Source organism: Bos indicus x Bos taurus, chromosome 8 (genome assembly GCF_003369695.1).
Source record: "Bos indicus x Bos taurus breed Angus x Brahman F1 hybrid chromosome 8, Bos_hybrid_MaternalHap_v2.0, whole genome shotgun sequence".
Taxonomy (NCBI): domain Eukaryota; kingdom Metazoa; phylum Chordata; class Mammalia; order Artiodactyla; family Bovidae; genus Bos; species Bos indicus x Bos taurus.
The window spans coordinates 7,435,774-7,456,892 of NC_040083.1; the positions used below are offsets into that span (position 1 = coordinate 7,435,774).

Consider the following 21,119-nt stretch of genomic DNA (forward strand, 5'->3'; position numbering starts at 1 on the left):
TGACAGCACAAAGTAATGAACAGCTTTATTTCCATGTCCTGGTTTCTTCGAGGTTTCGCTAACAACTTTGATCCCTGTACTGATGAGCTTGTCAGTAGTCACAAATACATCACCTTGAGGAGGAAACAAGGTTTTGTTTTTGTTTCTATAACCCATTGGACACACCAGGAACATGGCCAGCTCCCTGATCCTGTCTCTCCTCCTTCTCCTGGTGTCTCTGTCCCACGGGAAGGGTCCAATCGGGAGGCTAAATTCGAGCACTACTCTCCTGTTACTTCCCCCTCAGCCCTGGATCCCTCTTGAGGAAAAAAGAAGGATGATAATTCCCTTTTCCTGGTTCTCAAATGGAGGATCTTAACTCCAGCCAGTGTTTTAAAACCAAAACCAAACCAAATAAAACATCTGCAAAGCAGAGCTGGGCCTGGCTGTCTCCCACTGGCTCTCACTTGCTCTGCCACACTGTCATTTCGGGAGGTCTTCCCTAAAGTGCCATTGTGACTTGTCTCATCTTTCACAATGGGGATCAGATAGGAAGAATTAACCAAAACTAGCAGAGAACAAAATCAAACTTTGTGAAAACCGCCCTAGACCGAACTCCAGTGAGATGGACATCAACAGTCCTAGCATCCCAACCACCCAATTCCTGTGCCCAGTCCCAATCTCTGCCCACAGCTCTGTCTGCAATACTCCGGCATTACAGTCCCTTCAGGGCAAAGCTCCATATAGGAGGAGGCTGGACGCTCTAGGAGGGCTGCAGCTGCTTGGGCTCATCTGCTGACAACCTGGGCTGGCACTGGGGGCACCACCACGTGAGCCTCTGGAAGCCCCCCGGCGGCCCCAGGGACTCTCTGACCACCTGGTGCCCGGCAGGGCACTGCTCCTTCTGGTAGATCTGCGTGTGCTGCCGTGTGCCCTGGAATTTGCCCTGCAGCCAGTCTGCACTGAAGGCCACCACATGGTCCACCAGGGCCTCGAGGCGTGGAAGACCCAGGAGGGAGCCTGGAGAAAGCGGGTGGATCCCGGCTCTGAACAGGGCCTCGTTCTTAATGATGTTCCCTGGAAGAAGGTGGGGAGGGGACGAGGGAAGGCAAAAGGAAACGTCCATAAGAAAAGCTGGCCACAAAATTAATAAAACAGAGCAAAGCTAGCGTAGGGAGCACCTCAGGAGGAACCACTCGTCCTTGGGGCTCTCAAGGGAGTCACTGCACTGAGTCAGTCACACCATCTGCGAAGGATTTCCTAACACTTACCCATCTGGTGGATTACAGTCCATAGAGTTGCAAAGAGTTGGACACAACTGAGGTGACTTAGTATGCACACACCCCAGAGGTGGTTGTAAAGATGAAATGACATAAAACTCACACATGGCCCAAGTTATAGCAAAGAGATTAACAAAAGAGGCTTGGATCTGAGTGCCTGGCTGTGAATCCTGGCCCAACCAGACCCAGCTACCTGACCCTATAGAGTTTCCTGCCTTCCTTCAGCTTCTGTCTCCTTCTCTCTAAAATGGGGGTGGGTTACCCGGTTTTTGTGGGCAGAAAATGAGAATTCTCACACATACATACAAATGCTGAGCACTATGCTGGTATGTAGAGAGTAATAATAAATACTGCCGCTGCTGCTGCTGCGTCTCTTCAGTCATGTCCGACTCTGTGCGACCTCATAGACGGCAGCCCACCAGGCTCCCCCGTCCCTGGGATTCTCCAGGCAAGAACACTGGAGTGGGCTGCCATTTCCTTCTCCAATGCATGAAAGTGAAAAGTGAAAGTGAAGTCGCTCAGTCGTGTCTGACTCCTAGCGACCCCATGGACTGCAGCCCACCAGGCTCCTCTGTCCATGGGATTTTCTAGGCAAGAGTACTGGAGTGGGGTGCCATTGCCTTCTCTGATAATAAATACTAGCTGCTATTATTATTTAAAATGTCAAGCTTAATGCCTGAAATATAGAAAGTGTTCAGAAGGTGTTATTTTTTACATTTTAATTTTTTAAAATATTTACTTATTTTTAATTGATGATTGCTTTATAATATTGGTTTGATTAGAAGGTGTTATTTTATTTTTTTCTACTCCTGTCTCATTTGCTGTGATGTCAACTTTGACCTCTCCTTTCAGAATCAGTAAGTTTCTTCAAAATGTCCCAACAGTGCATTTTCTTTAACCTCCACTAGGCATTTATCACAGTCTATCTTAAGTTCCAGGAAGTTGAGTCCAAGTCTGCTGGGTTATTAACACTCTCCTCCAGGAGAGACAGTGGGCTTAGTGGCAGGCAGACGTTTAGCATGCGTGGAGTGATGGATGGGTGAAAAGACTGCTCTTTCCAAGCACTTCACGGTCAGACAAAATTTCTAATTCACCAGTGGACTACCTGGTTCATATCTCAGCTGTGCTCTTAGAGCAAAGGGTCTTTTGCTTCAATTTTTTCATCTGAACGAAGGAAAAACTGGTAAGTGGCCATCCTGCAGAAGAGCAGTAAGGATGGAACTGTGTGCCTGGCAAGGCGGAGTCAGTCACCTGAAAAACGTCAGCTGTTATGATTACTGTCCACAATAGCAGCTAGTTTATAGAGTATTTCTCTTGCTGCTGCTGCTGCTGCTGCTAAGTCGCGTCAGTCATGTCCGACCCTGTGCAACCGCATAGACGGAAGCCCACCAGGCTCCTCTGTCCCTGGGATTCTCCAGGCAAGAACACTGGAGTGGGTTGCCATTTCCTTCTCCAATGCATGAAAGTGAAAAGTGAAAGTGAAGTCGTTCAGTCGTGTCCGACTCTTAGCGACCCCATGGACTGTAGCCTACCAGGCTCCTCCATCCATGGGATTTTCCAGGCAAGAGTACTGGAGTGGGGTGCCATTGCCTTCATTTCTCTTGCTAAATTACCCTAAATGCTGCTCCTAGAAGCCTGTGCTCCTCTGGGTGCAGGAACTGTCATGATCCTACTATATGCTGCTAAGTCACTTAAGTCGTGTCCGACTCTGTGTGACCCCATAGATGGCAGCCCACCAGGCTCTGCCATCCCTGGGATTCTCCAGGCAAGAACACTGGAGTGGGTTGCCATTTCCTTCTCCAGTGCATGAAAGTGAAAAGTGAAAGTCGCTCAGTTGTGTCCGACTCTTCACGACCCCATGGACTGTAGCCTACCAGGCTCCTCCGTCCATGGGATTTTCCAGGCAAGAGTACTGGAGTGGGTTGCCATTGCCTTCTCCAGATCCTACTATATACGACAATTTAAAAATAAATTTAAAAAAAAAGGATGGAGGGATGTGACCCCTGCTCTCTAGAAGGTCATGCTCCAGGAGGCTGTCAGGCCAACTATGACTAACAATATAATCAGGGTAGGAGAGAAGTCAGAAAAGCCTGATAACTCCCTCATTTTAAAAAACAGGGAAGGGACTTTCTGTGGTGGTCCAGTGGTTAAGATGCTGCACTTCCAATGCAGGGGGCATGGGTTCAATCCCTGGTCAGACAACTAAGACCCCACATGCCACAAGGCAAAAAAAAAAAAAAAAAGAGGGAAGTAGAGCCAAGGAGCCCTGAGAGCTGTGGTGGGTCCCAGTGTCCCACCTCCCGGACAAGGGACTTTCTCACTAGGTCTATCGGGGGACCACCCTCTGCCATCAGCCGTACCTAAGCCTGAGAAGTATCGCTGGTCCAACAGCGTATAGCAGATGGGCTGCTCCCGGCCCAGAGCCTCCAGGGCCTGTCCTCGGTGAAACTTTTCTGACAATATGTCAGAGGCGGGACTGACCACAGGGGAAGAGAAGCGCCATGTCATCTGACAGTTATAGAAGGCCAGGAAGCCACTCCCGCTGAAATGTAGGACCAGCCTGGGAAGAGAGGAGAGGCCACAGTCCACAGGGTGATGCCAGCAGCATCTGGTCCTGTGTGCACACACGGCTCCCACTCCACGCAGGACAAACCTGGAGAAGCTCAGGTCCCAGAGGACAAAAGGGATGGCTCTGCCACAACTGTCAAACTCTCACAGCCAAATGGAGTAATTAGAAGAAAAAATATATATTCTCCTTTTTCCTGATCAAAACAATACATAGAAGACAACTTGGGACATACAGAAGAGTCTCAAGTTCAGGAGGTGTGGCTACGGCCCAAAGCAGGGCTTGTTAGGAAGGAGGGCAGAGCCGATGCTAAGGAGGCCCCTCTCCCATCCTGGGCAAGATCACACTCACTCCCCTGGGCTTCCTGAATTGCAGACACAGAGAAGAAACCTCCATGAACCCCGATAAGCAACAGTGGGTCACTCTGTGAGGGGAGAGACTCAGGCTGCAGCTGGACGCCAAGACTCACGCATCTTTATGTGAAAGTTAAGGGACAATTTGAGAGGAACAGGACTCAGAAAAACACCTGTGCATGGTATTTGAGGTGATTACTCAAGGAAAAATACATCCCAAATGGAAATGAAATCAGCAGGATTCAAGGTGGAGGAAGATGGAAAGGATGGGTGAAGATATCAGCACAGGACCCTGTAACATCTACTGCACGATCTGAGGTCTACAGTCATGGCAGAGCACCTGAGAATGTAAACCAAGTGTGAGGGAAGGAGGCGCCTAACAAAGGACACCCCTCGTATGTTTTTAATATCACTGAATTTAATTATACATAACTAACAATTTAGTTAATTAGCCATCTGGAACTAAAATTCTAAACTAGCTCAGCAGACACAGAAGATGGGGTAGAAATGACAGAAAAGTATAGAAGTAGAAATAGTAATATTTTAAAAGTCTCAACTTGGAGAGAGGGGTGGCAGGAGAGTGAGTGAAACACCAGTGTTCATAATAAGGGAGAAGATTATTAATGTAAAGCTATCAAAAAATTGATAGTTATTAACCCAGGGGGGAAAAAAAACAGGTATCATTTAAAGATAAGATTACCACCAATAGGATGAAGATGAATAGCAGTACTTCCCAATTAACAGGGGTTTAAAAAAAGAGGGGGAAGAAAAGAAATGTGATAAATCCTGATAAATCCAACAGAAGAAAACAAGGGACAGTAAGACTGCAGATGAAAGAAAATCCAAATAGCCTAGTTACCCAATTTCAAAACAAGGAGTTTCAGTTTGAGTTTAAAGAGATACAAAAGCCTGCTATTCACTGTTGATAACAAACTTACCTAAAATAAGTGGAAAAAAATGAACCCATAAACAAGTGGAAAAAAAGTACGGGGAGTGAGCCAACCAAACATGGAACAGCACTGTTAATGTCAAAAGAAACCGAATTAGGGCCAAAGGCAGTCAGAAGGCACAGGATTATTTAATAATGAAGCTATAAAGAAACTGTGAGAGTCAGGGACCCTGATGCCCGCGACCCAGGGCAGCAAAACAAAGCCCCTAAAGTGCTTAGAAAGACACACACACACACACACAAGTCGCTCAGTCGTGTCCGACTCTTTGCGACCCCATGGATTGTAGCCCACCAGGCTCCTCGGTCCATGGGATTTTCCAGGCATGAATACTGGAGTGGGTTGCCGTTTCCTTCTCCAAGAAAGACAAAGAGAACCTATAAAAACACAACTACTGTGGGGGATTTCAATGCTCCTCTTCCCGAGCTTGGCATATTAAATAAGCAAAAAAATAAGCAAGAATGGAGAAAATCTGAGTGATCAAAACAACTACCTGTTCTTAACATTTACAGAGTGTTTTACTTTTTCTGTTTGGTTGGTTTTTATCAGAATGTTTTACTTTTAATGAACATTTTATCTTCATTTATGTATATAAAATGTAAGCAAAGATCAATTATGTGTTTGGCTGCAAACTTTGATGCCAAAAGTAGAAAATGTACAGGCTATTGTCCTGATCAAAATCCAAAAAAAAACTTAAAAACAATGACCCCAAACACTCAAAGAAAGTAGATATAACTCAGGCCATGTTCGTTGGGAAAATTATCCCCGCTCTCCAAGCTGCCAGGTGGTTCCTGTCACTCCCCTAGTGTAGACCACAGTCTCCCTGCCATCACGGTGGCCAGGGAAGTGGGTTCTCTCTCCCAGAAGTGGGCTGCCAGAGGGCAGGTGGAGAGCCTGGCCCAGGCAAAGCCCGGAGACCCTGCACAGCCGCAGTCCCAGCCCATGGCCTACTCGACCACGCCTCACCTGGGAACAGGGTCCCTCCAGTCACCCCTCTTGTTTGCCTTCTTCGCTCTGGAGAACTCGTTCACCCGAATGCTGCCAAACAAACCAAAGCTGACCTGCAGCCATCTCTCAGCACCTCCTGCAGGGGTGTCTCCCCCCAAACACTGCAGACCATCGTCTCCACTGGGGACAGCACTGTCTCCTCCCGGGGACCAGGAGGACGGGTCAGAGGCTTCTTGGTGGTGCCTGGCTTTGTCCTTCTGCTCTCCTTCTCGTAGAGGCTCTGACAGTAGGGAATTGCCCAGGGACACAGCTTCTTCATCTGGATCAAATCTAAGGAATAATTTCTTTCCATGGACCTAGAAAAAGATGAACATGATCTAAGGCTTGGTATAGAATTATTTGTGTCTTCCCAAAATTCATATGTTGAAATCTACCCTCAATATGATGGTGTCTAGAGGTGGGGCCTCCAGGAGGTGATCAGGTCATGGGGATAGAGCCCTCATACATCGGACTAGTGCCTTTATAAAAGAGACTGCAGAGGGCTCCCCCACCTCTTCCTCCACATGAGGACACAGCAAGAAGACACCTGTCTACAAACCAGGAAGTTGATCCTCACTAGACACTGAATCTGCTGGCACCTTGACCTTGGACTTCCCATGCTCCAGACTGTGAGAAATAAATTTTTGTTGCTATAAGCCACCTGGTGTGACATGTTCTGTTACTGCAGTCCACAAAGACTGAGCCTTTTAGACCTAGAAAGGGGAAGACTGGAAGAGGTGCATCCAGCCATTTATCCTAATATAAATGTCTCCCCTTCTGCCTCTTCTATGAAGCTTTCCCAACTTGAGTATTCGGGACTTGCCTTTTGTTCCAGTCATATGAGCACTTAGTATACAGTTTTCAAAATGATTAGTAGCAAGTGGAACAATCGTATCAGCAATGAAAGAGATGTACGCTGGATGCAGGGCCACTCTAGAATGCCCAAGAGGAAATGCTTCCAATTTTTTAATGGATTAGCCAGTCTTCTGAGTCTGTTATGAAAAATTATTTTCTACGAGCCAGCTCTGTGACAGCAGATGCTAAGATGCAGGCCTCTGGGATCCAGAGACAAAGGGACATTAGTTGTGTCCTGCAAACTTTGCAGGACAGTGTGGACAAAGAGTACAGGTGCTCTCGTGCAGACCTGGAGGTTAGAGGGCTTGGGCTCCAGTCTCTGCCCCTTGCCAGCCTATGTCAGCTTGGGCTAACCACTCTCCCTTCCTTGAGGCCCTCCTTCAAATGCAGAAAACATGTGAAGTTCTAGCAGACCTCTTACAAACATCTTTCAGTTCTAACTGAGGTTTTATAGACTGGGATGTATGTGTGAGACAGAGAGAGAGAAAGGAAAGAGAGATAGAAGGGCAAGGTGGAAGATAGAAAACTAGTATTTACTGAGTGCCTATTATGTGCCAGGCATAAAGTCTACTTAGTTCAATTTTAACTGGTAGGTGGTTTACCCCATTTTACAACTCAAGCAGACACTAGAGCTGAGACGTTGAGTACCTTGTTTAGGAGCACACAGCTAAGAAGCAGCAGAACTCATAAGTTTCTCTACCACCAATTACTGTAAGTCTCCTAAGTACCGGACACTCAGTTAAGTGCTAGGAATACAATAATGCTGAGGTCACAGCCCCTGTCCTGTTTATTTGTCTCCTGCAATCAATAGACAGGACAAATTTAGGAATGAGGGGCCAACAGGAGGACATATAAAGTACCCTGGAAGCGCATCAGGGTCTCTCCCCCCACCCAGCGCAGACAGAACAGGCTTCTCAAAGGATGTGATGGCAAGGCTGAATCCAAAGGAGACTAGGAATTACCGTGGTAACATGAAGGTACAGGAATGGGGGTGGAGTAGGGAGAAAAAGGAAGATCAGCATGTCAAACCATAAGCAAGAAGGGCTGTGAGAGGAGCTCCAAATAGTTCAGCATGATTGGGGAGAGATCTAAGGCAGGGTGAGCTGCAGGCCAGAGGGGGAGGCAAGAAATCAGATTAGCAAGTAGTCACGTGAGCCCTTAAGGGAATACCGACTGATGCTGAGGGCAAAGATGAGCCAGGCTGAAACCCAGAACAAAGGCTATGCTCAATTCTCCACCAATTAAAAAGTAAATTAAAAAAAAAATTTTTTTAAAGGCTATGCTCTTTCCTCACCTCCTTGCTGGCCCCAGAGAATTAAATACTGTTTCCAACCAAAAGTGCACAGTGGACTCAGCTAGAGTCACCAGAATCACTTCAGACCATGAACATGAATATCCAGCTCACGCACAGTTCCATGGGCCACTGTGCCACTGACCTGAGGCTGAGAAACGTCAGCGGAGGAGTTGCATGGAGTCCCAGTGTGGCTACCCTCAGGAAAAAGGAAATAACTGCATGGAAAGTCTTAACAGAAACTGAGGGGAGGGACAGGCTGTGTTGATGGAGCTGGCCCACCGGAGTGAGGTATGGAACGAACCTGCTGGAAGACAGTGAACTCACCTGGCTGTCCTGCAGCCAGAGGGACTGGAAACTTGTGGGGTTTAGCTTCTTGCTGCTGCCTCCTGTCTTGACCACCTGCTGCCCCACAAAGGGAGAAACCAGATGGTGAAACTTCCTCACAGACGGCCCCTCTGGCATCCCTGCCGGCAGAAACGAGGAAAGAGGCTGCTGACTTAGCTGGTTTCTCCAGCATTTCTGGTGGGTTCCAAACTTTCAAGTAGCCACGTTTTTGCCATCAACTTTAAGAGCATATACAGCCAAAAAGGGAATGTGGTTGGGGACGGAGGTGGTCAGATCAAAGAGAAACCCCAGGAATTCCCTGGTGGTGGAGTGGATAAGAATCCCCCTGCCAATGCAGGGGACATGGGTTCGATCCCTGGTCTGGGAGGATCCCATATGCCACAGAGCATATGTGAATCCCGTGAATTACAACTACTGAGCCCGAGAGTTGCAACTACTAATGTACAAGTGCCTAGAGCCTGTGCTCTGTAACAAGAGAAGCTCCGGCTCACTGCAAATAGAGAAAGCCCATGCAGAGCAAGGACCCAGCATAGCCAAAAAATAAAAATAAATAACATGTCCCCCCAAATTTTTTAAAAAGTAAGTCCAGCTGCAGCAGGGTATAAGCCAGTTTCCCAAGGAGGGTTGCCTCATCCAGACCCTCACCTTTCTCCAGGCAGCACCAACAACATGCCAGGCACCACACCACAAGCGTCCTCCGCTTTGACCCTGCAGCCTGAACAGGAGCCAGCCCTTGTCAACTTTTTTCCTGGACTGCGGCCCTAGCTCATCTCCATGCTTTCTCTGTCCTCCTCTGTCTGCCTTCCCAAATCATCTCAGCCCACTGCTGGTGCTTTGTCTCCCCTCTTTCAGTGGAGAGATGGCTGGGACAGAGAAAGCTGTAAGGGACACAGACACAGATGCCGATTCAGCATGCCCGGACCATCCTGCTAGCAGGAGCACTGTGTATGTGACAACCACGCAGCGCTCAGGACCGTGACAAGTCACGGGGTCATGTCATGTCAGATCCACATCCAGCTTAACTAGAGAAAATTAGCCCTGGTAACTGAGAAACAGCTGGGGTTTCATTTTAACCCTGATGTAGGTCACCTGGCACCCCCATCTCTTCCTGCCCCAAATCATCACACTCCACTGGGGTCTTGTGGGGGGGCATTCATATGTTTGAGTCTAAGTGCTCAGCACCCCAGCTTCTAAGACACTGAAGGCATCCCCCCCACTCTTATACTACTTATCCACCAGCTTCCTCAACTGCACAGGCCTGCAAATGATGATGAAAACACAAGGAACTAAGCAGCTTCCTGGCATGGTGGTAGCTACTGCATTTCAGTAACTCTGAAAAGAATTTAAAAATCTCAGAAATGGGTGTGGCTCTTACAATCCATGTTTTCTCACTGTTTAATTAGCACCACATTCCATAACATTAATATGTATTTTTACTTTGATGGCGCTTTAGACTCACTAAAATGTAATGTGGTTGCCCCTAATCAGACCTTCAAGACACTCGACAGAGTATCCTGACAAAACTGCGCGGCTGCAGGGAGACCGGCCACAGTTAAGTCGACCTGAACTTCTGCCAGCTCTGCGCCCTGGTCCTCTCCAACAGAGGAAGCTTCTGGAAAAGCTCCCGTCTGAAATGCATCTGATCCTTAAGATCTTTCGACACAAGGGCATGTGTTTTTTAGGTTTACTTATGGAGATGGAAAGCTGGGCTCAGTTACAGCCTTAAGAGGCAAGAAGCCAAAGGGACACCGGTTCCAAGGGGACACCCCACCCACCCTCGAGCCCCTCCCCCGAACGGTGAACCGCGCGACGCTGGCTAAGGGGCTGGCTTGCGGACCACAAAGAAAGGAGGAGGGGAGGGGGCGTCGCCGGCGTCCCCTTTCCTCTGCAGATCGACGCCCCCCCCCACCATCCCCACCCCTCCCCCAATCCCCAGAAGTCTAAAATGGCTGCTTTTCCCAACGCCGCCTCCGGGTGATGTGCGGGAGAGGCGGGTGCAAAGACGGAGCAGACGGTCACTGCACTCCACTGGGGGTGGTGGGGTGGTGGGGGGTGGGGCGGTAGGTTAAAAAGTGGTAAACAGCCGAAAAGAAAGAAAAATTCGACCCGGGGTACGGGTTTTCATGAGGGATGCTTCTAAAATGTTCGGTAACTGAGTTTTCATGCGGCTAACAGGTGATGAGGGTAAAGCTGGGGAAAAGCCCTGCATTTCCAACTCGGGGTGGGGAGGTCGCTACCGCCGAGGACGCGACTTCCAGTCCTCACCCGCGCAGGTCGTGCGACGCCGCTGGTGGGGCTCGCGGCTGGACTCACCTGCCCTGGGCCCGTCCGGGACCCCAAAGGCCCGCACGGAGCCTCGTGGAGAGGCAGATGCGAGGTTGGGGGCCAGGACGCGTAAGGCGAGGCTCCTCCCTCGAGGGTGGGGTCGCTCGGGGCTCCGCCCCCTGCTGAGCGTTGGAGGCGGGGCTCATGCCTGGGGCGGTAGGGGTTCCGGGCTCCTCAGTCCTAACAGGTGCAGTGAACGAGCTGGGGGTCCTGAACCGCATCGCGGAGGTTTCATGTGTCTCCAGGGGCACCTGGGGAACTTGGAGGGCGGAGAGTGAGGCTCCGGGCAGGGATCTCTTCCAGTTGTCCCCTTCTTTGGACTTGTGACTGTCGATAGTGAGCCGTATTCCCCAGTGGTTCTAGCTGAAGAGAAGTTGAAAGACTTCAGCTTGGAGTGGTACCTAGACCCAGGTTGTGCAGGGTTTCCAGGTCTTAGGTTTCTACTCTTTGGGAGTGGCGGGGGTGGGCTTTAATAAATGTTCAAGATTCTGGAGTCAGATTTGAATCCTGGTTCTGCCTGTACTAGTTCTGTACTAAGCAAGCTACTTAAAATCCTTGGGCTAGGAATTCCAAGGCTGGCCGTTTAGTGGTTAGGACTTCATCTCCCAACTTATGGGGTGCGGGTTCGATCCCTGCTCAGGGAGCTAAAATCCCACATGCCTTGCAGCCAAAAAGCCATAACATAAAACAGAAACAATATATTGTAACAAATTCAGTAAAGAGTTTTAAAATGGTCCATATTAAAAAAAAGATGTTAAGAAAGTCCATGTCTATCTTCTTCATGTGTAAAACGTGCTTATAAGGATTTCGGAAAACTTGAATAAGTATATACAGCTGCTAGCGTGTCTGACGTGCAGGAGTGCTCAATAAGTGGCAGGTACTTTTTTAAGTCGAATTTCTGGGCTAGTCTCAGATGGAATGTTCGAAAATCACGCTGTTGCATTCTGGAGGCCACAAGAGAGAGAACGCTGGCGCCCTCACATGGTGAGTGTGTTAACTGCAAGGGCGGTATCTGACAACCTTTACGCCTAGTTAGAGTAGATGCTCAGGAAGCACCCCTCTTTATGGGGCTCTGTGACCTTGGGGGAGTTGTTGTTGTTGTTGTTGTTGTTTTGATGATTGTGGGACAAAAAGGTTTGCACCAAATGATCTCTGAGATCCCCTCATGATCTTTAAGTGCATCAGGCATGGTCTCCCAATCCAGGTATTCTTCTTTCTAGCTGGGTTGTTTCCCTTCCATTTGACTCTCCCTAACCAGCTACTGCGGAGAAGGCAATGGCACCCCACTCCAATACTCTTGCCTGGAAAATCCCATGGACGGAAGAGCCTGGTAGGCTGCAGTCTATGGGGTCTCAAAGAGTCAGACACGACTGAGCAACTTCACTTTCACTTTTCGCTTTCATGCATTGAAGAAGGAAATGGCAATCCACTCCAGTGTTCTTGCCTGGAGAATCCCAAGGACGGGGAGCCTGGTGGGCTGCCGTCTATGGGGTCTCACAGAGTCGGACGCGACTGAAGCGACTTAGCAGCAGCAGCAGCAGCAACCAGCTACTGGTGGGTGAAGGCAATGGCAACCTACTCCAGTACTCTTGCCTGGAAAATCCCATGGGAGGAGCCTGGTAGGCTGCAGTCCATGGGGTCGCTAAGAGTCGGACACGACTGAAGTGACTTAGCAGCTGCAGCAGCAACCAGCTACTCGAAGGAAACCTTAGCTATACTGCCCCTAATCTTTAGCAGCTTGTGTCTTGTAACTCCCCTATACTCCCACAGACCCCAGACTCAAATCCTGTAAGGAAGGGGCTACCAGGAATTCCTCACACTTATCCTTGTGTGATCTGGTAGTACTTGTCAGCAGAGGTGAGCAGTTACGCTTTTTGTTCTTTAAAAATTGAAGTGTAATTTATATGTGGTTATGGTTTTAATCTAAAGTGAGGAGAAGCCCAATAACTATGCAGGCAAAATAATTTCCAAACATGGGCACTATTGCAGGGGTAGGCTGGAATGGGGAAACTAGCTGTGGTCAGGATGGAAGCCACATTAAGGAATTCTGCAAGGATGTCACTGAGGGGGGCTGGACCAGAAGACTTCCTGAAAATGTTTCCAGGCCACATCCCTACAGCGAAGTCTGGGGATTCTTTGAATAATGAAGCGACAACTTTACATTCTAAAGCGCCTTAGCTGGCATCACTCATTGCTTTGTTCGGCAGAGAACAATCCTATTTAGGATTCTGTTATTTCAGTCTTACCGTTTTTGTCCCGCATCCCAGCCCTAAAGTCTTAGATAATCAAGAACCCTAGAAGTAATGAAATTTTCATTTTTTAAAAAAATTTTCATAAGTTGGAAAAGGACAGGGGAATGAAAAATCTAAATGTTTCACATCTCTAATTACAACCCATTTCATTGGACTAAATCTTTTTTGGCGGAGACTAAACCTATCTTAAAAGAGAAGCAGCACAAGAGACTACAATATCTTTGTTGTAAGAGGGGTCTATTTGTATTGTTCACTGGTATCATTTACTAGTATTGAACTTCATCTGGATGAACTCCTTGCTGTCAGAGATTCAGTGATTTGGAAACTGAAACCACTGGCAGTGATTTGAACTTCAGGTGCATCTGGTTAAAAACCTATGCGATCATGTTTATTTCTCAGGTGAAGCAGGGCCACCACAGCTGTAGGACAGAAGGCAGTCACCACATAGCACGGGGATGCAGTGTGAGTGTGTGTTGTGGGGGGCGATGGGGGTTCTCATTTATCAGCCTTCACTGGAGATGCTCCCTCTTTGGGTCCTTCTGAAGACCTCCTGACACCACCTCTAAGTCAGGGCCTAAGAGCACCAGCAGGCACCTTACAGGATTTTTCTGTTTCCACTGTTCCTGTGAACCCAGAGCACAGCTGTGTGTGGTTGCCCCTCTCTCCGTACAACTGAGCCCACAATTTCCAAGGCTTCAGCCAGTGTTCTAGCCATGCACAGAACCAAAGAAAACTGGACTTTGAGAACCTAGGTATGCTTTAGTGCCATCTTTGCTTGGATCATTTAGTTCTCCTTGTCACTGATGTCTTTTTGCAAATTGGTCTGCCGCAGCTACTGGAGGGGAGATAATCGCACAGGAGCCAGGGTGGCACAGAACAGCTGTGCTCCCAGGAGGCTACAGAACAGAGGCTCAGTTACTGTAAAGAAAGGAACCGTGTCCAGGGCCCAGAGTCCCCTGGAGCACGGATTCCACTTCCCGGGCTACACTTGGAAGCTCTGAGCCTCGTCCTTGGTTCTGGGAAGATACCTATTTGTGTTGTTAAGGATGGAGGCCTGTTTGTGTTCCAGCTTCAAGCAAGGCAAGGATATAATCTGAAGAGTAGTCTCCAATGTCAGAAAATTATTTTTAAAACTGAAAACCAATCATCTCCACTCCAAGAGCAGCTTGCCAAATGACCGAATTTCTCATGCATTAGTGTCCACATCAGTAGGTTCTGGGGGCTTAGAAGAGGGGGCATCAAATAATCCCCAGCCCAGGTCTAGTTGGTGCACGTTCAGTGAATATAAACTCATGTTCACTACTGTCACCCAAGCCAAACATCTGGGGTGAAGCACATAATCATGGCTAAATCTGCTACTACTTACCCCCTAAAGGTATCGAAAAGTCCAATATTAAGGACTCATGCTCCCGAGTGTTAAAATGATTTGATCTGCACTTCAAAATTTTTGTCATAGTGAGGGGTGAGCCTGAAAGGGACCATGAGGGATGTCTCAACCTGAACAAACACCCCCAGGGGCTGCACTCACCATGTTAGGGCAGACACTTATTCTAAGGATGCCATCTCCCACCCCCACCTCCCCATCCTTCCTCTAGCCACTTTCCAACCATCTGGGAATTGTATCCTTTCAAATATCCTGATTGGTAGCAACTTGGCCTCCTCTTGACCTCCTGGGGCCTCCCTGGTGGCTCAGATAGTAAAAGAACCTGCCTGCAATGCAGGAGACCCAGGTTGGGAAGATCCCCTGGAGAAGGGAATGGCAACCCACTCCGGTATTCTTGCCTGGAGAATTCTATGGACAGAGGAGCCTGGCAGGCTACAGACATTGGGGTCGCAAAGAGTCGGACACGACTGAGAGACTAACATTATTATTGACCTCTTCTAAGGATACATTAGGAGAAGATAATGGCACCCCACTCCAGTACTCCTGCCTGGAAAATTCCATGGATGGAGGAGCCTGGTGGGATGCAGTCCATGGGGTCGCTAAGAGTCAGACATGACTGAGCGACTTCACTTTCACTTTCCACTTTCATGCATTGGAGAAGGAAATGGCAACCCACTCCAGTGTTCTTGCCTGGAGAATCCCATGGACGGGGGAGCCTGGTGGGCTGCCGTCTATGGAGTCGCACAGAGTCAGACACGACTGAAGCGACTTAGCAGCAGCAAGGATACATTTGATTTGAAAAATCAACACAGTCTGGTGAGCAAGGAGGATGAATAAAGCTGGATTTTACCATCTGGGGTGAAGCACAAGTTATGACCATATAAGGAATGAGGTCAATCTTCTGGTTGTGTGTGTGTAGGTATATATATATGTATGTATCTCCATCCTCTGAAAGCCATTCCTAAAGGGAAGTGGCAAAAATGTTTTCAGCTAAGACTTCATCATCAGAAAACACATCTTCCCCAAGGCTAATATAAATCCTGGTAGGTTTATTTTTGCTTCTGAATCTTTTTTGCTACTCTTTGCCAGAGTTATCAATTACTCATCTTTCTGGATGGTAGATGCATCGAATAGGTTTGGCTATTTCATAGCCAGTTTAAAGGCTTTTCCAATTTTATATCGAGTGCTTATTACAGTTTTTTATCCTCATTTGCTCAAAAAATAACGTGGGTGCTGTGAAAGGTCAAAGACCTTCAGTTACCAACTGGGTATAAGCCATCTGAGAGGCAGGAAGCTGCTACCAACAGTTCTGAGTGGGAGCGGATTTGCCTGTCTGGGTTCTGTTCCACAAACCTTGGAGTCACCCGCCTCAACCCCACGCCACTTTTAAGATGAAGCAAGTAAGCAAGTCTATAAGCCTAAGTGAAGACAAAATGGACAAAGGAGAGGTTTTTCCCCTCCTCTCCTACTGGTATGGAACCCTTGGGGGGCTTGTTTGGATCAAACCATAATGGAGAAGATGGCAAACAACTCAGCGTGACCCTCCAGTACACACTGTAAAATAAGGTGGACTGGAGAGTACTACCTCGCAGCTCTCCTTCACACTCCAGCTACCGGTGTTTGCCAGCAGCTCTAAAGATGGCCCCCTTCCTGGGGTGGCAACTTCTAAAAGGCCACAGGAACTTCAGTTAAGGGCTGGTTCAACCCGCCCCAGGTAACCAAACCTAGAGGTTACCTGTCAAGTCACAGACTAGTCAGTAGCAGGGCTTGGATGCGTGTCCTTGTCACTAACCCCCAGCACCTACAGAGGAAGTCTCCGCCAACTGCCAAAAGGAATGGACGGAGAAGTGATTCAGCAAAGGGGCCTCGGTGGCTCAGGACTGCCTTGCAACGGGCAGCAGTGAACCTCTTAGAAAACACCGCGGAGGGAGGAGGAGAAGGGAAAGAGGAATACAGATAAATTTATTAGTTAAATACTGATTTTACAGCCATTTCACCTTAAGACAACGTTAGCAGTTTTGTGGGTTAGGGAAGGGTATACAAGGGGTGGGGGGCGGCTTTCGTAGAAGAAAGCCGATGTAAATGATGATTAAAACAGAACCTGGGCTTAAAGATAACTCTGCTACCTCCGGGAGGATTGCGGGGCGGGGGCCTGGGTGTTTGTGGAGTAGCACAGAGGAAGGGCAGTCAGCTACACTCTGCTGGCAGCCAGGGCACGGAACGCAGCATCTTCGCGAGCCCCGGGTCACGGATAGTGAGTAGAGATAGCGACGCGGAGAGGAGGCCGATTGCCAAACCGAGGGAGCGGTAGGCGCCCCCTCGCACCCTTGTATCTTCTCTCATCACCCGTCGTCTTTCTTCCATGAGTTGTGTTGTGTTTGTTTAAATATATATTGGAAAATCCCTAGCATTTTTGCCTCCTGGACAGACGCCTTCTGCTGGAGAAAGGACGCGGGTGCAGGCAGCGCGCCCCTCAGATGGACTCGGCCCGCGGCCCAGGCAGCAGGTGCGTTTCCAGGGAACCACAGCGCATCCGCAAGTTCCAGGCCAACAACCCGGCCCCACGCAGCGCAGCCCCCGCCGGGTTGGGGGAGGCCGTCCACCAGACATCCTGTCCAGAAGGATCTCAAGTCCTAGATGACTGCTAGTCAAATTCGCTTCAGCAGCAGGACCTTTCTTGTTCTTACTCAGGAACCCCCCTGAGCGTGATGGGGCGGAAGAAGGATTCGGGGACTAGTACAAACTGCAGGCCGAGCAGAATCACCAAGAGCAGCGGAGGGGGGTTTCTTTTCAGAGGCCTCGAGGGGGGCGGGGGTGAAGAGAAGGAGCGATTTGAGCCGCGGAAGGAACTTGCAGGGAGGCAAGGTTGCCAGGTAGCGAGTTTGAGGAAGCCACTCTCCCCACGCAGCATCTGGTAACACTGGCCCTACACGCAGTGTTTCTGGAGTCAAGATTCAATATGAGGGATGCGGGTGCACTGAGCCCGAAGGGGAGTGTTGGCCGAGGGCAGGACCGGCCGCGGGGCCGAGGGATCCCAACACACGTCCAACAACAGATGCCCGCTCTACCTGCCCTGGGATCCCCGGTGCCCGCAGCACCGTGGAAAGGCCACCATCTTGGGTGCAGTGGTGGAAACAGGGGAGAAGGACTTCTCGTCTCTTGTCGGGGGTGATGGGGCAGAAAAAGGAGAAAGTCTGCAGCTCCGTGGGAGGGGCTGAGGTGTGCTCCTAGTGAAGGGAGTGGGCTCCTCCTGATCAGAGTCTGAGCTCTCCAGTCCCCCACCTTAAAAAGGTATGCGCTAAAATCCCCTAAGCAAATCATTGACTTCAAGTTTCTTCCCAGTTGTCGTCTGGAGTCATTCCCAGACAGAGCAGGCCGGCACCCTGGAGCCCAGAGCCTCGTCTCTGCTGTCCCCCGTGTCCCCAAGTCCGGGCAGAAATCCGAGGAGGGAAGGGGTGACATTATGCAGTGATTATGTCCCCGTGACTGTCAGCTAAGGCCAGGCTGTTCCAAGGGTCCTGCTTGGAGCTGGCCTGTGGTGACTGGCTGACAGAAGACGCGTAGCCTTGCGGGGAGAGCTTCAGAGCAGAGAGGACCGGGTGGATGGAGGACCCGTGGCCAGACATCGCACTGACCGAGAACGTCTGAAAGCGAAAGGTATAAAATACCATCAGTGGGATCCTTCCTACCGGAGAGGGGAGCCCTGCTCTGTAGCTGTGCCCAGGCTGGCTCGCACCCCAGGAAGGGGACCAGAGGACAGGGTCAAAAGACAAGGGCAGGAGAGGTACCATGCCGCACTGCTGGCCCCCCGATCCCCAGGTATGAGAGGCAACGGGTCTTCCTGACTGACCAGCTGCTTCTGAGCACTGACCTGGTAACTCTGTGACTATTCTGGTTTCTCAGATGCCTTTGATGATTGCATCAGACATTTTCTATAATCTTAGCACCATCAATCTCTATTTTCCAAAGAGAAGCCATTTCCCCCTGCCCAGAGGGGGCTCCTGGCTCTCCTGGTCCCACAGGATTCTCTTCACTCTGACAGCACAAAGCTCATTAGGACATGCTCACCTCAAGTACAGGAGGAGAAGAGGTCAGTTAATGGGAGACCATGACCAAGTTTGGAGGCATTCTGGTCCCGAATGGGGGAGCCACAGAGGGAAGAGGGTGGAGGAGCAGGGTTGCCATCATATCTGACAGAGGGACAGGAGGGTCCCGCTGGCCCATCTCTGGACACGTGTGAAGCTGGACCTGCAGCCAGCTCTCATTACAGTAGCATCCTGCCTGTGACCCCTCATCAACCCCAAGCCTCCCACCCTGCCTGCTGCAGCTTCCACAGGCCAGGAGGGACCTCATCCTCCTGTTGAAATCTACCTGCCGCCAAGATCAAGCCACCCTCATTGAGGAGACAGACTTGCTCAGAAAGCCCCGTTCTGCCTCCCAAGGCCTGCGATGGGTTCGCCACGTCCCCCAGCGAGCCCACAGTCTGATTCGGGTTGCAGTCATGCTGTGTGCCAGCCCGTCTTCACTGGCCTTGGCACAGTTGTTGCCATTTAGTCACTAAGTCGTGTGTGTCTCTTCGCAACTCCCTGGACTGTAGCCCGACAGGCTTCTCTGTCCACAGGATTTCCCAGGCAAGAGTACTGGAGTGGGTTGCCATTTCCTGCTCCAGGAGTTCTTCCCAACCCAGGGATCGAACCTGCGTCTTCAGCATTGGCAGGCATGTTCTTTACCATTAAGCTACCAGGGAAGCCTGGCACAGAGTGTATCACGGCTGTGTATCCAAATCGCTGTAGCTTGATCAGATATGCTGAAATATACCCCTGTGTGGACAGCCCCTTGCCTCTGCTGGGGGCCTGGCCACCCAGAGTCTACTCCCCCACGGGCAGTACCTGCGACAGGGAGCTGCTGGGCCCATAGTGGGATGACAGCCCGGGCTCTGTTTTGATGGGGCGCATCTCCTCACTGCTGCTGGTGGCCACGCTGCTGGAGCTGCTGGAAGCACTGGTGGCGGGAGGGAGGCTCTCACTGCCTGAGGGACCTGGAACAAGGCAGAGTCAGCACACCCAGCCCAGGGCCCGGGACACACGGACGGTGGCCCTTGGAACCAGCCAGGGCAGATCAGCTCTAATGGCTCTGTCTACACTTGCTGGGGAGAGAAGAAGCAGGGCCCTTCATCAGGGCAGGGTGGAAGTTCTCATGATGAAGCAGAAGCAGCAGAATTTCAAGGGAACTTTTTCAGATGACTGGCTCATCCCCCCTTATCCCAGATCCTTGGGGCCACATATGTCTCAGGATTCAAAACTTTTGGATTATAAATGGGGCAAGACCTGTATATTATAGAATATCTGAGGCAGGGTCTGGGACAACACCCAGTAATTAAATACATTAATAGTTCTCCAGCAAAACGTGAATATTCACACGTGGGATAAATAAAGATTATAAGTAGCCTGTGTCGGTTCAGATTACATCTTGCTGCCAAATCTAGCTCCCTGGGTTTGGAGTTTCGGATTGGGGATCGTACACCTGAACTGACACCTGATCCCCCAGGACTCCACCATGTAAGGAGATGAAGTTCCCAGGGGAAGGTGCTGGACACACACACACACAACGTGCAAGGGGGAGGAAAGGCCGAAGACCAGCTACGAGACACTGCACGTGCTAATAATACGTGACTGCCAGCAGGGGCAAGCCACTGTGGAACCTGGAGAAGGAGCACTTCGGTCATGTTCTCAGCAGTGGAACAGGGAAAGTCATCCGAACTTGTCAGGCCTTACGTTAGAAGATAAAATTCCCATCAGATCAGCTGACTTATTTTCCCTGCCCCTGCCACATTTTCCAGTAAAATCTTTGACAGTGGTACTGACTGAGAAGGAAGTGCTCTTTTTTTAGATTTTTTATTTCGTATTAGAGTTTAGCTGATTAACAATGTTGTGATAGTTCCAGGTGGACAGCAAAGGGACCCAATCATACGTATATGTGTGTCCATTCTCCCCCAAACTCCCCTCACATCCAGGCTGCCACGTGACATTGAGCAGAGTCCCCTGTGCTACACAGTGGGTCCTTGTTGGTTATCCATTTTAAATATAGCTGTGTGTACATGTCAGTCAAGCAGGGAATGCTCTTGGTAGGGGACCCAAGTAGTCCTCATCTTGAAATCTAGAAATTGAGAGGCAGAACGTATATTGAACAGAATTTCCATATTTCCTAAGTGAAACCACAGGGGTTTCACCCATTCACAGCTATGTGACCCTTGTTAAGTCACTGCCCTCTCTGAGCCTCAGCTTGCTCATTAGTAAAATGGGGATCATAAATGGGGTCTAGTGAGGGTCTTTAAGGATCTACGAGACAGTATTTGTGAAGGAGGTTTGTAAAGCACAAAGTACACACAATGTTAATTATACACTAGCTTACAAATCAATATCCAAATCTAACTGAACACAACTCATGGGCCCAGTGTTTCTTGACCCCATTTAGCCCAAAGCGAGCCAAAAGGACTCGAGTTCTTCAGTAGCTGCAGCACTAAAGATGGAGGGGCTGAGTAATTTTCCTTTC

The 21,119-nt window shown here is 49.5% G+C and overlaps 2 protein-coding genes across 7 annotated transcripts in view; both read right to left on the bottom strand.

The window, feature by feature from the left end:
- NEIL2 (nei like DNA glycosylase 2) lies at nucleotides 1-19,526 on the bottom strand. Of its 4 annotated transcripts, none has more exons than XM_027548988.1 (5): nucleotides 19,457-19,526; nucleotides 8,586-8,725; nucleotides 6,092-6,429; nucleotides 3,620-3,819; nucleotides 1-1,056 (listed from the first exon to the last, which is right to left on the bottom strand). In XM_027548988.1, the coding sequence occupies exons 2-5, from the start codon at nucleotides 8,721-8,723 to the stop codon at nucleotides 743-745; spliced, it is 990 nt and encodes a 329-aa protein (XP_027404789.1). In that variant the 5' UTR covers nucleotides 8,724-8,725; nucleotides 19,457-19,526; the 3' UTR covers nucleotides 1-742. The 4 variants fall into 4 exon arrangements, with proteins under 4 accessions (XP_027404789.1, XP_027404790.1, XP_027404787.1 ...); XM_027548989.1 differs by lacking the exon at nucleotides 19,457-19,526 and adding an exon at nucleotides 10,920-11,002 and having other exon boundaries at nucleotides 3,620-3,735; XM_027548986.1 differs by lacking the exon at nucleotides 19,457-19,526 and adding an exon at nucleotides 10,920-11,002.
- Nucleotides 16,509-21,119, bottom strand: part of GATA4 (GATA binding protein 4) — a 79,135-nt gene continuing 74,524 nt past the window's right edge. For all 3 annotated transcript variants that reach the window (XM_027548983.1, XM_027548985.1, XM_027548982.1), the window contains exons 6-7: nucleotides 19,457-19,605; nucleotides 16,509-18,211 (exon numbers count right to left, since the gene is read on the bottom strand). In XM_027548983.1, the coding sequence (XP_027404784.1) occupies nucleotides 18,029-18,211; nucleotides 19,457-19,605 (332 nt within the window). In that variant the 3' untranslated portion in view covers nucleotides 16,509-18,028. The remainder of the gene's footprint in view (nucleotides 18,212-19,456; nucleotides 19,606-21,119) is intronic.

Bases quoted from the DNA above. Each gene is read 5' to 3' on its own strand.
- NEIL2 (XM_027548988.1), bottom strand. From the start codon at position 8,723: ATGCCAGAGGGGCCGTCTGTGAGGAAGTTTCACCATCTGGTTTCTCCC. The intron at 6,430-8,585 runs GTGAGTTCACTG...ATCTTTTTCTAG, and splicing joins TCTGGCTGCAGGACAGCCAG to GTCCATGGAAAGAAATTATT. The intron at 3,820-6,091 runs GTGAGGCGTGGT...CTCTCTTCCCAG, and splicing joins TGGAGGGACCCTGTTCCCAG to GCTGGTCCTACATTTCAGCG.